At 37.3% G+C, this 12,382-nt stretch overlaps 1 protein-coding gene across 1 annotated transcript in view; it reads left to right on the top strand.

The window, feature by feature from the left end:
- Positions 1–12,382, top strand: part of LOC136866329 (putative mediator of RNA polymerase II transcription subunit 29) — a 254,830-nt gene that overhangs the window by 136,043 nt on the left and 106,405 nt on the right. Inside the window, exon 11 of the mRNA XM_068226696.1 lies at positions 1,394–1,453. Coding sequence (XP_068082797.1) covers positions 1,394–1,453 — 60 coding nt within the window. The remainder of the gene's footprint in view (positions 1–1,393; positions 1,454–12,382) is intronic.

Below are 12,382 nucleotides of genomic sequence, written 5' to 3'. Positions count from 1 at the left end.
CCTTTCATTTTTTACTAAAATTTTTATGACTGCCAATAATCAAGCTTGCCATCATATTATCCTTAGCATACTTCTTCATGATATTAAATTTTCGTTCAATCTCTCTGTTCTTCTCCAACAATTCTAAACTTTTTCTTTCCAAGCTACACCTCTTCCTTAATCTCTTTATTTCTCTGTTATAATATAATGGGTCTTCACTATTCCTTATCACCTTTAATGGTACATACCTGTTTATTCATTCCTCAACAATTGCTTTATACCCATCCAATAAGCTGTTTATATTTTCATGTACCATTTTCCACATCATAATTACTTTTCACATCTTCCTCATGCTTGTCTCATTAACCATTAGTGCCTAATATTCCTACTTTTATGACCTTTCTTTGTATTGCATTTTTAAAACTATGATGAAAACAGCTTTGTAATCATCCATACCTCCTATTACTTCAGTTTCTCTGTAGAGCTTATCTGGTTTTATCATCACCATGTCCAGAACATTCTTTCCTCCAGATGGTTCCATCACTTCCTGATTCAGCTGTCCTTCCCAGATTAAGTAACTTGCTCACCTTTTGTTGGGTTGCTTTCTGTCATTTGTATTGTGTTCCCAATAATCATTTGGTAAGTTTTGATCATCAGCTACAATCACATTTCTTTCTGTGTTATTCCCCACATGGCTGATTATCTTATCAAGTAATTAGGCTACCGTTAATTTTAGAGACGAGCCTTATACACCTAGAATTTCATGTTTCTCATTCTTAACTTTTTCATAGCTTTCAAATTCTTCTTTCACCAGTATGAATACTCCCCCTCCTATCATTCCTATCCTGTCTTGAAAATAACCAGTGTTGAACTGTCTCTCTGTCTTTAACCAAATTTACAAGGCTATTGTATTATTTATTCATATAAATTGTTACCTTCATGATAGATGCAGTGGATCTTGAAGTTCCATCCTAAAATGCTGTGTCTAGTACCATTTAGAATGAAAAAACTGTGGAAAGTACAACTCTGTATAATTACCTGTCTTTACAATAGTGTTCTATCAATAAAACTAGTGATATTAAAAAAAAGGTCTTATTTCTCTTCAATCGATTAACAATAAATTTCCTTCTCATTCCCTGCATTCAGTAAATTACATATTAAACACATATCTGACCATGATATGACTGCCTCATGATGGCTGTTTTAGCTTGCCAGTGAGTGATAGAAGTCTGAATGCATGCTCACCATCATGAATGTAGTACTGTAAGTTACCATCTGTATTTTCTAATAAATTTATTTATATTTTTCTTATGTATCTTTGTTGGGCATATCAAAGACCCTTACCTGTAGAAACTGAAATTTCTCTATGCTTTCATAAAATGACTTATTTCCCTTTTTTTTTTTTTTTTTTCAGACCAAACCATGACCCGAGTGATTATAATGATCATCTCCCATGGACTGATGGACCTAAGGGGTAAATATTTGTCTCTTCATTTGTTATGATGTAGATCACAGGGTTTCATGCCATTAATGTTTGATTTGTGAGCAACTTCTTCTTATAAAGTGTCTTCTTTCCAGTAATTCTCGAAGAAATTATGCTGGTAATACTACACATACACCATTTTATCAAGAGCTCAAAGTCTGCTGCAGGTGAAATGTCATGATTTCACAGTAGTCAGTATCTACAGTAATAGGTATATGTCAATAGATTTATCATGCCTGGTCCAAAGCCATCTCCGTACAGACCAAGAAGGCCCTTGGAGGAGTAATAAAGGCTTGTGGCCTCCAAAGAGGCCTGTTGTAGTTCTTTTGAGTTGACATCATGTATAACTCGTGTCCTCATCCCGAGGTGGTGTAGCTTTTTCTGGCACATCTCCATTGGAGGTGAGTTGTGTAACCCGTCATGGGGGTTATATGCATATATTATATATACACGATAGTGCCAAGGGAAGATCACAATGTATCGATAATACCAAATAGTTTCAAATCAGTAGGTAGTAATATTCACGCTGTGAAGTAAATGCGGACTTGAGAATAGAGGCCGTGGTAATCAAAATCTCCAACAAGCATTCCAGAGTAACAACACATAGCGCAGCGTAAACAGTGCTTAATAACATTAGAAAATTAAAGGAGAGTGTGAGGAGGAATAAGGGACATGACAGATGAAAATAGATGGGAAACCATGATAAAATTTGGAAACAGATATATTGAAATAATTAAATCGAAACTCTAGAAATTTACATGAAAAGAAGAATATATAAATATGGAATTTTCCCAACCACATATACAAAATACAAATCTATTACACAAAAGTAAGATATCCACGAGAAAGAAAGCAAATAAGTGAGAATAAAGCAGGAATGGAAAGGGACAAACAAGGAAAGGATAAATACGACTATAAGAAGAGAAAGCCAAAATAACAACAAGAATAAAAAAAGGATGTTCACAGTTACAAAATCAGAGTACACCAGCAGGAAATCTTCGAAACAAAGTTCGAAAGTAATATGCAAGTCATAACACTTCAGTTACCACCCGAATTGACACTAAGTAACGTTGTCATGCAGGCAGAAATCACTATATAGTTCAAATGAAGCAGTTTCAAGACATTCAGAAGCACAAATGGCGAAGCACTGATTAGATACGAGTGTGTGTAGAAGTCACGGAGTTGCAGATATACTACACGCACAGTTAGAAACAAAGTTGACACTAGGTTCGACAATAAAGATTTTAAATATTGAAAGGACGAGTGAAATCTCGGCCTGGAAATGCCATGCTCCCTGTGAGAAATTCAAAGGAAAGTAGCTCCCGATGCAAGTAGAAGTATTTACAGAAAATAAATTAAGCGTTTGTCATACCTCATCATGAAACAGGTGGTACTGCCCGAAAATGGAGACTCCTGGGCACATGTCCCTAAGGATGGAGACGACGTTAGATGTTCCTCCCTCCACACAGGCCAAAGTCCATCTCAAAATATCCGGAGAGAGGCCTGTTATTTTCAGGTGGTAGAAGTGTGTGAACGTGATGTTTAGATAATTATTGATTTCTTGAAGCTAGTTTTCGTGATAACCCAATGATAGTTTGTTTAAGTGAAGGGCTGAGGCCTTTATGACGTGTACAGTTAGTTCATCGAGTGAGGTGGTTTGCAGTCATCAGAATTATGTTCATTTTTATTATTTGTGGGAATAAGTTGCAATTCCATAGAATTTGCTTATTGTTTTTCTAATTTTATATATTTTTTTAATATATATAATTTATCGTGCTATGTTTAATTTAGGCGGCCACTCTAAGACTAATCCCAGAGTAAACCAGTGTTTTCTTTTGAATATGTAAATTGCGAGTCAATCCCGGGGAATATTTCACATTCGCAAGGTCGTAGCTTATTACTGTAAATAGTCAAGTGTTTTTATTATGATATTGTTTGTCGTATTCAACAGCTGAAATGTAATAAGAGGGCCGATGAACAGCGAAGCCAATTATACGATGTGAAACTTTAGGAAGGTAATCCGACCATCTCCGATTTGTTTATGTGGAAATGAAGTATCACTCAAGTGCTTAATTTGTAAATGTGTGATTTGTTTTACCATTAAATTTGATGTCGTAATTTTAGTAGTCCACATAGGGACACTGGTGAAGATGTGGATCGAAAATTTTACTTGAGTGACAGCACGGAGCTGATTTCCCGTTGCGTTATTGAGTGTCAAATGTATTTCTTTAAAATTTAATCATCAAGGTTGTAGAAAGTATGTTGCAACGAGAGCTAATTAAATCTTAGGAAACTTTATTTGTGCCTATCCTTGCCGATATTATCATCCTGACCACTTCCGTTCATTTTATGCCTATAAGTTAGATATAAGTTGGTTCTAGTTCGTATCTGCGGACACACCATGCCCTTGAGAGGTTTGTGCTCATATCTTGGAATGAAAGGTTAGCAGAAGACCTCGCTATGCTGTAATGGGCATTTGTCATCTTATGTGTTCGGATTAGTTATTAAAATCCAAATGAGGTGACATTTGTCACTAGGCAGAAAAGGTCCCTTGACTGTTATTTTCTGTAGCGTGTGGTCCCATGTGTTAAGACCCGATAGGGGTAAATTAGTGTTGTCACATGATCCCATGAGCTATGGGAGATGATGGGAAAGGTCCCAATATATACAGTATATGCTATCAAGTAACATTGACAGTGGGGGCTAAAGAAGATTGAAATTTGTGAATCTGTTATGAGTTACATTTTTCATTCAGAACTTTACAGTGTAAGATACTTAAGTGTCATAGGTGAACATGGTTTGGCACACAGTGTAGTGATGGATCAAATGGCAAAATCTATTCTGTTAAAGAAAGAATACCATCTCTTCACGGATAAATTTTATACAAAGATTCCACTTGCTGAGGAGTTATTACACCAGGACACACTTCTTACAGGAACAATTAGGGTAAAATCCAAGTTTATTTCAAAGGAGCTGCTGCGACATAAGCAGGAGGCTGGGGAAGCATTTTACTTTAGGAAAGACAATATGTTGATAGTAAAATGCTTGGAAAGGAACCGCAGAAAACCTGTAACAAGATTTTCTACTGTAGAACCACCTGAAAATAAGTCTGTCACCAGTGGTGAAAAAAAAACAACAAACAAACAAACAGGGAAAGCATAATATCAGTCACAATAGGTACTTAAAGTCTAGGCATGGGAAGTGTTGTTTTGAAGGACAAAAATATGTATAATGTTAACTGAGACAGGTATACTAGGCGATTTTGGAAAGTGAGCTGCTTTAATTTTGTTGACCTGGCTGTTCGGAATGTGTACATTGTCTATGAATGTATAACTTCATTTTCAGTTGGATAGACACACTGTCAGATGAAGCACTAGCACCACATCCTGAAACTTCTGCAGATTTGAACTCCATGTTTTTACTAAATTCTCAGCCTGATGTGAAAGAACACACTGTGTGTGGAGCAGAGAATAAGAGAGGCTGTTGCAGGTGGTGGTGCCCAGGATGTTAAGTAGGAATCTATGGACAATGCTGGTCACAGCTGAACCATTCCTTCAGGGTTTGACCCAAGGAGGAAGAAGAAGAAGAAGAAGAAGAAGAAGAAGAAGAAGAAGAAGAAGAAGAAGAAGAAGAAGAAGAAGAAGAAGAAGAAGAAGAAGAAGAAGAAGAAGAAGAAGAAGAAGAAGAAGAAGAAGAAGAAGAAGAAGAAGAAGAAGAAGAAGAAGAAGAAGAAGAAGAAGAAGAAGAAGAAGAAGAAGAAGAAGAAGAAGAAGAAGAAGAAGAAGAAGAAGAAGAAGAAGAAGAAGAAGAAGAAGAAGAAGAAGAAGAAGAAGAAGAAGAAGAAGAAGAAGAAGAAGAAGAAGAAGAAGAAGAAGAAGAAGAAGAAGAAGAAGAAGAAGAAGAAGAAGAAGAAGAAGAAGAAGAAGAAGAAGAAGAAGAAGAAGAAGAAGAAGAAGAAGATGATGATGATGATGATGATGATGATGATGATGATGTGGGTGGTGGTAGTGGTGATGGGTAATGAGCTGTTGATTATGCATGATGTTTATAATGCATGCTAGCCATGCTGTCATTCTACTCTTTAGTGGATAATTAGTAAAGTATTAGCAGTCTGGCCCTGCGGTGTAGGGGGCAGTGCGTCCTCCTGTCACCCAGCAGCCCCGGGTTCGATTCCCGGCCGGGCTAGGGGTTTTTAATTGTAAGTGATTGATATCCATGGCCTAGGGACTGGGTATTTGTGTCGTCCTTAACGTTTCTTTCCTCACATTCAACACTGCACTTACGCAATTACAATTACACGCAGGTTCATATCATATGGTGCAAGTACTGTAGTGGCAAAAGATCTACAGAGGTCGACGCCATGAACAAATATAATTTATTAAAAAAATTAAAAGAAGTATTAGCACCAACCAATTTTAATTTTGCATGCCTATAATCAATTAATTTCTCTACAAAATTTATATTATCAAAAGTTTCAGATTATTCATTTTTCTCCGATGTGTAAATTCAATATAATTTTGAAAAAAAAAAGTACTGTGCATTTAAATGGGCAGAATTTACAAATTAAATTGAGGTTAAATGCACCACTCTCAAAAAATCAGTTTATAATGAACATTTTAGTGTATTATATGTGTGACTGAGTTCAAAGAAGATCAGTTTTGCTCCAGGAGAAATGTAGAAACATGTGAAAATATGACTTTACATCTGATCTTCGAGGATCGAATTAAGAAAGACAAGCCTATGTACATGACAATCGTAGATCTAGAAAAGACATTTGAAAATGTTGAGTGGACCAAGCTATTTGAGATTCTGAAGATGATCAGGATCAGATACCAAGAAGAAGAATTATCTACAAACTGTACAAAAATCAGTCTGCAGTGATGAGAATCAAAGGCTACGAAAAAGAAACAGCAATCCAGAAAGGAGCGAGGCTAGCCTGCAGATTGTCCCCTCTCCTTTTCAGTTTTTATGTAGAACAGGCGATTAAGGAAATCAAAGAGGAATTTGGGAAAGGAATCGCTATCCAAGGAGAGGAAAATAAAACTCTGAGATTTGCTGATGATATTGTTGTTTTATCTGAGTCTGCAGAAAATTTGGAGAAATTGCTGAATGATAATGGACACTGTCTTGGAGAAGGAGTACAAGATGAAAAAATCCAAAACAAAAGTAATGGAGTGCTGTCCAATGAAGTCAGGTGCAGGAAATATTAGATTAAGAAATGAAGTCTTAAAGGAAGTAGACGAATATTGTTACTTGGGTAGTGGAATAACTAATGATGGCAGACGTCAGGAGGACATACTGTAAAATGTAGACTACCACAAGCAAAGAAGGCCTTTCTTTCTTTCTTAATCCGTTCACCGTCCAGGGTTGATTTTGCCCTCAGACTCAGTGATGGACTGCCTCAAGGGCAGTGTTCTGGAACGTGAAACTTTGGGTCAGGGGATAAAACTAGGGAGGGGGACCAGTACCTCATCCAGGCGGCCTCGCCTGCTATGCTGAACAGACGCATTGTGGGGGGGATGGGAAGATTGGAAGTTTGGAAGGGATAGTTAAGGAAGAGGGAAGGAAGCATCCGTGGCCTTAAATTAGGTACCATCCTGGCATTTGCTTTGAGGGGACGTGGGGAAACCATGGAAAACCACTTCAAGGATGACTGAGGTTGGAATTGAACCCGCTCTACTCCATTGACCTCCCAAGGCTCAGTGGACCTGTTCCAGCCCTCATACCACTTTTCAAATTTCGTGGTAGAGCCATGAATCGAACCCGGCTATCAATTAAGTAATACCTGGTTGCCAGCCATTGAGAATTTACGTACCGGTAGGTAGTTCCCTTCCCTGTCACTTCACTATTGTTATTTCGTCTCAATGTTTTCCAAATTTGTACATTCCTCATCGCCAGAGTTTCATTCCAGCCTTGTGTCAATGTCATACACCTGTCAATGTCATATGTTACGTACACATGTTATGTGAACCTCTTAGACTGATTCTGATGGTTCGGTCAGCTTCCACTTCGAACGCTAGCGCTGTGCCACATCCTGGGAGCCATCTGGTGGTGAATGAACGTACCATTTCCATTTCTATTATAATGTCTAAATTTAAAGAGTCATTGTTTATGAAGCCTCCTTTCTTGTGGACAGTTGAGATTTCTTCTGATGACGCAGAGCACAGTTCTCTGCGAAACATTAAGAATTTCTCCTTATTTTCTTGACACAGCATAAGCCCAAAAGCCTGTACAGTATCATGTCTATAAGTATGGGCTGTGAAAGTATCAATGGCAACATAGTTTCTCAATATTTTCCTGCCCGGTTGACTATTTAAAAATAAGGCAAACACAGCTGATCCAACATTAGACATGATCAGTGAGAACAGGACTGCGAAATTTGAGGTCAGGCCTTTCAAGAGGGCAACTATTTATTAAATAACTTCATTAGCGGTTTCCACTATGTGTTACATACATTTTACCTGCCACTTGTTTTCTTCTCAAACATAGTTTCTCAAGTTTTCGCTGCCTTCTTAACTAATTGTGATGGTGACTCGATGAAGTCAGACTGTCATTTAAAATTTTAGCACAGTGAATTTGTCCTCGTTTTTTTAATTGTAACACACTGCACGTTTAAGACCAAGAGGTCAACAACCTCGGCATAATCACTTATTGTTTTAATTCCGTCATGTCTCATTTGTTTTCTTTTCTTCATTATGTTTTAACACATTTTTTAGCATCAATTATGTAAAAAACTTTAACCTTTTTTTCACTGAAAATGGCTCATACGAGTTGAAACATGTATGACCATTATTACTCCATCTAATGATGGAGATGTGTATGTACTGAATAGGAGGACATATTAAATTTCCTTTGTAAAGTGAAAACCGTCAATACGGAATGATTCTAATATCTTGTAATAATACCAGATTGTAATCCCTCATCTGTAAAAGTAAGCTTGTATGTAAGTGATTTTCCATATGGAGGAGTATCAACAGATGGTAAAGTAACTTTCTGTAATGGCTGCCAGAAAATAGTGTCTAGTTATCATCGATTTTTAGTGCAGCAACACATTTCAACAGCAAAACAATAGGGATGTAGGCAGAGAAAGTTCACGCCAGATAGCGCTCGTGTACTACTGGGTAAGCGCAAGGCGATCATCTTATGTTTCTCCTAGTCAGCTGCGAGTAATGTATAGAATGTGACCGAGTTTTCTGAGCTAAAGCTGATTGTATCTTCTCTAATTTTACTCCCAAGACTATATTAATTAATTGTATAGGTATATCCCCTAGTATATTACGGACGATTTTCAGCGTTTAAGCCTTAAACAGCTGCAATATGAGCTACGGACTAGAAACGCTAAAACTAGTGGGAGGAAGAAAGAATTAGTACAGCCGTAATTAGAAAATTCTAACACACTTTATTATCCAAATAATGAATAGGACTCAGCATGCCTTTTCCTAAAGATTACAATTACTTGAGTATTGTTCATTGATAAATATATAAATGTACCTCCACAAGACAAATCATAAATAGATATTTAAACACGCACTTGCTCCCCTTGCTTATAAACTTTGGTTCATGTATTTTTTTAAAGGTTGATGGCTTACATGAAACTGCAGATACAGCCTTTGTCCACCACCAAAAGCATGTGAATATTCTTGAGTTTCCCATTGCCGGTTCCTTTGAATATTTTACCATCAGCCATAAGGTGAAGGTCAGTATCACAAATTTGCATCTGATGGATTATTTCGTATTTAGAAAATCGGAAATAGATGGAGCACCTGTTTCCAACTACAAATCATTGTGTTATGCTGGATACAGACTTTTCAGTGAAAAGTTTGTTTTGTTTATAAAAGGTTAATTTCAATCAGGTGAAATTCTAAAATGCAGTGCTGTGAAATCCGAGTACACAATTAAGTCCTATAATGTGAAGCTTATTTTAAGAGTACCTGGTGACATTATAGGAGGGGCATGTGAACATTTTGCTGGAGCAGGCCCCAAAGCATGTTGTAAGCATATTGCTGCTGTAAGGTATGCATTAGAGCACTTCCCCCAAGACTGGTATTATTCAGTGTTCAGAAACATGCAGCCAAAATTTATAAACTTTTCAGCATCCCCTTACCAAATGGTTAAGGCCAGATAGCCCTATGAAAGAGGAATACTTGCCTTTGGAACAAGTTTCGCTATTACAATCTCAGTTGCACCATTTATAACTCTAGTCGAGGGGTATTTCTGTCTAAAAGCAAGGGGGCTGTTTCAAGAACATTTTCTCTATCAGGCCAAATGTTCAACTCTTTAAATTGGCAGTGCATGAAATTAATCCAAACATTAAATACTCTCCCAACGGTAGTTTTATGGATTCCGAAGTTAAGGCCTAGTTCTTTGTCAGATTCCTTGGTCCTTAACTTCATAACTGTCAAGAAGAAACACAGTCTGGGTTCAAGAGGGAATATCTGTAAATTGCATCTGTTTTCTCCCAGAACAGCAAACACCATATTACAATGTTCGATGTCTACAAACCCTGTATAAAGCAATATGGCATCAGGATTACGCATTGTTTGCTCAACAACCAAATTACTTGTTGTATTTTTTGAGTGCTGATGTCTTTGAAAATGGGAGTCACAAATGTAACATTTACTTCTTCGGGTATATTCACGATTTCTTCCCGTACTTCAAAGAAGGTGATTTCTGCATATTCCAATATTGTAGGCTTATCGTGGTAATCTGGCAATTTTCTGGTGTATGACCTCTTCCTTGTTTTTGTTGTGTTCGTGGTCCATGGAAAAAGCGATGGAACAGTGCTAGGTTTTACTCTTGCTCTCTCACCTTTAAATACAAACACATAAATTCGGTGGTTGTTATCAAAATGCCCAATCAGTTTATAGTTAGAAAATATGAATTATTTGCCTTCGTAAATCGCACCTACCCAACAAAGTTTTCGTGGAGTCACCGGGTTGAAAATCATGGGAACACACTTTAATATTTTCGGTCAGATTCTTCTCACCAAAATTTTTCCTTCTAATAGCATGTAACCATCTCTTCTTCATTTCTTTATTTTGTGGAAACTGGTGAAATGAAAATGGGCTTCCTTGATTTTTTCAAAGAGGAACACTGCAATAGCTCGGCATAGTCACGAAAATAACAATTTAAGCAACTTAAATTCGTGGATATTTAGCGGCATGAGAACACAGGAGACAAATGAAAGGCGCATTGCGCTTACCAGTACACCGCAGTGCGCTCTATCGGTGCTAGTTCTATACATCCCTATTGGCCAACAGTGAATTAAAGAACAAGGAAAAACAAATATTTCTCTCAGATATGCAACTGAAATAGAAGAGTGAATTTAGTAAGGACTTTTGTAGAGCCCTTACCGGAGCAGATACAACTTGGTACAAGTTACACAACCTGGAGTAAACCAGGAGTTTCTGGAAAAATACACAGTGCATAGTATACCAGACCAATCAACTTGAACCTTTTTGATGCCAGGCTGTACTATAGTGGTTGTGCTAAGAATGTCAAGACAATTTTAATGAAAATGTACACACTAAGGAAAAATGTTCTACTTATATTTTTGGAGGTAAATCCCTGTTCTTCCATAGCACACAGGTGAATAGAGAACATGTGAGCGGGACTGTAATTGCATTCGAGTTTCATTTTCTTCACTTAAAAGCATGCAGATATTTAATTATTTATTGAAAAACTTAAAATTTCAAAATTTGACATAATTTTTATATTTATAATGTATTTTTTCATGTGTATGATACTTTTGTAAGAATATTCAGCTAATTTTGAATGAAAATCTAATGTATTATGCAATTCTTGATAATAGTTTTGAGAATTACGAATTTTTACAAAATTATGCATGCACAGGTTAAATGCACAATAACCTCTTCTTTATTCGAACACTTGTCAGTTGATAAATTATTCTTTAATGAATCACTTAATGTTAAAACATTGCATATTCTAATCATCGTTCATATTTTGAGAATTTTTATCCCATATGTGCCTACATATTTAGCCACTTTTAATTCCATATAGATCCTATCCCTGGATATTACTGTGTGCAATGCATTGTAGAAGAGATCCTTTTCCTTCTTCGCTGGATCACAGAGTAGAAGCATACATACTGAAAATGTTAACTGGTCCTGCCCTCATGTATAAGTGCAGAGCAAGTACCATTCTGTCCCCACAGTTGAAGAATCAACAGCAGCCAGATGATTGTTTTTCATGGCAAAATTTACCGTCAGAAGTGACTCCTGGCGCTTGAGTCTGACGCCGTCAGAGAGAGCTTATAACTTGTATCGATGTTTTGTGGTATCGGTGGAATTTCCTCTTCAGGGCGCAAAGCCCGGAGTATACAGAGATCTTGGGCTGCCCACACAACAGAATCCCCCTCTTGGTAATGCTGGTAGTGTCCAGGAAAGGCAGAGCCAATATGTTTCGTATCAGTACTGCTACAGGGGTTGCTTGAAAGAGATGAGTATATCATCCAACTGCCTTAGGGGCATCACTCTTGAATTTTTTGTAGGGGGGTTTACTCCCTTAGCCTTTACTCCTCCCAGAGTCAAAATAAAAGGGGTGAGGAAAAGGTTGAATAGAGTTCTTCTTCTTCTTCTTCTTCTTCGTTTGCCGTTGGCATGATCTTGATCGTCTGTCTTCACAACCGTTGACCATCTTCTCCTGTAACCCATGGAAATGCACTCTACAAGGTGCTACCAGCTAGGCCAGCCAGACCAAGGATTTCTAAAGAGGTATTACGCCTCGATTTCTCACCCTTTGTCCTGTCTTGTGACGGGCAGAGACCAGCCTCCGAAATGATCCGCCTGGGTTAATGTTGCATCAATAATACACAATATTAAGAAGTGAATGTTGAAAGAAAAGATGCATTAAAATTGAACTTCATTCTGATTTGCACTCTTTGGTTGCCATGGTCAGGAA

Source organism: Anabrus simplex, chromosome 3 (assembly GCF_040414725.1).
Source record: "Anabrus simplex isolate iqAnaSimp1 chromosome 3, ASM4041472v1, whole genome shotgun sequence".
Taxonomy (NCBI): Eukaryota; Metazoa; Arthropoda; class Insecta; order Orthoptera; family Tettigoniidae; genus Anabrus; species Anabrus simplex.
The sequence above is the reverse complement of the archived record's forward strand: the minus strand, read 5'-3'. Positions and strand labels throughout refer to the sequence as shown.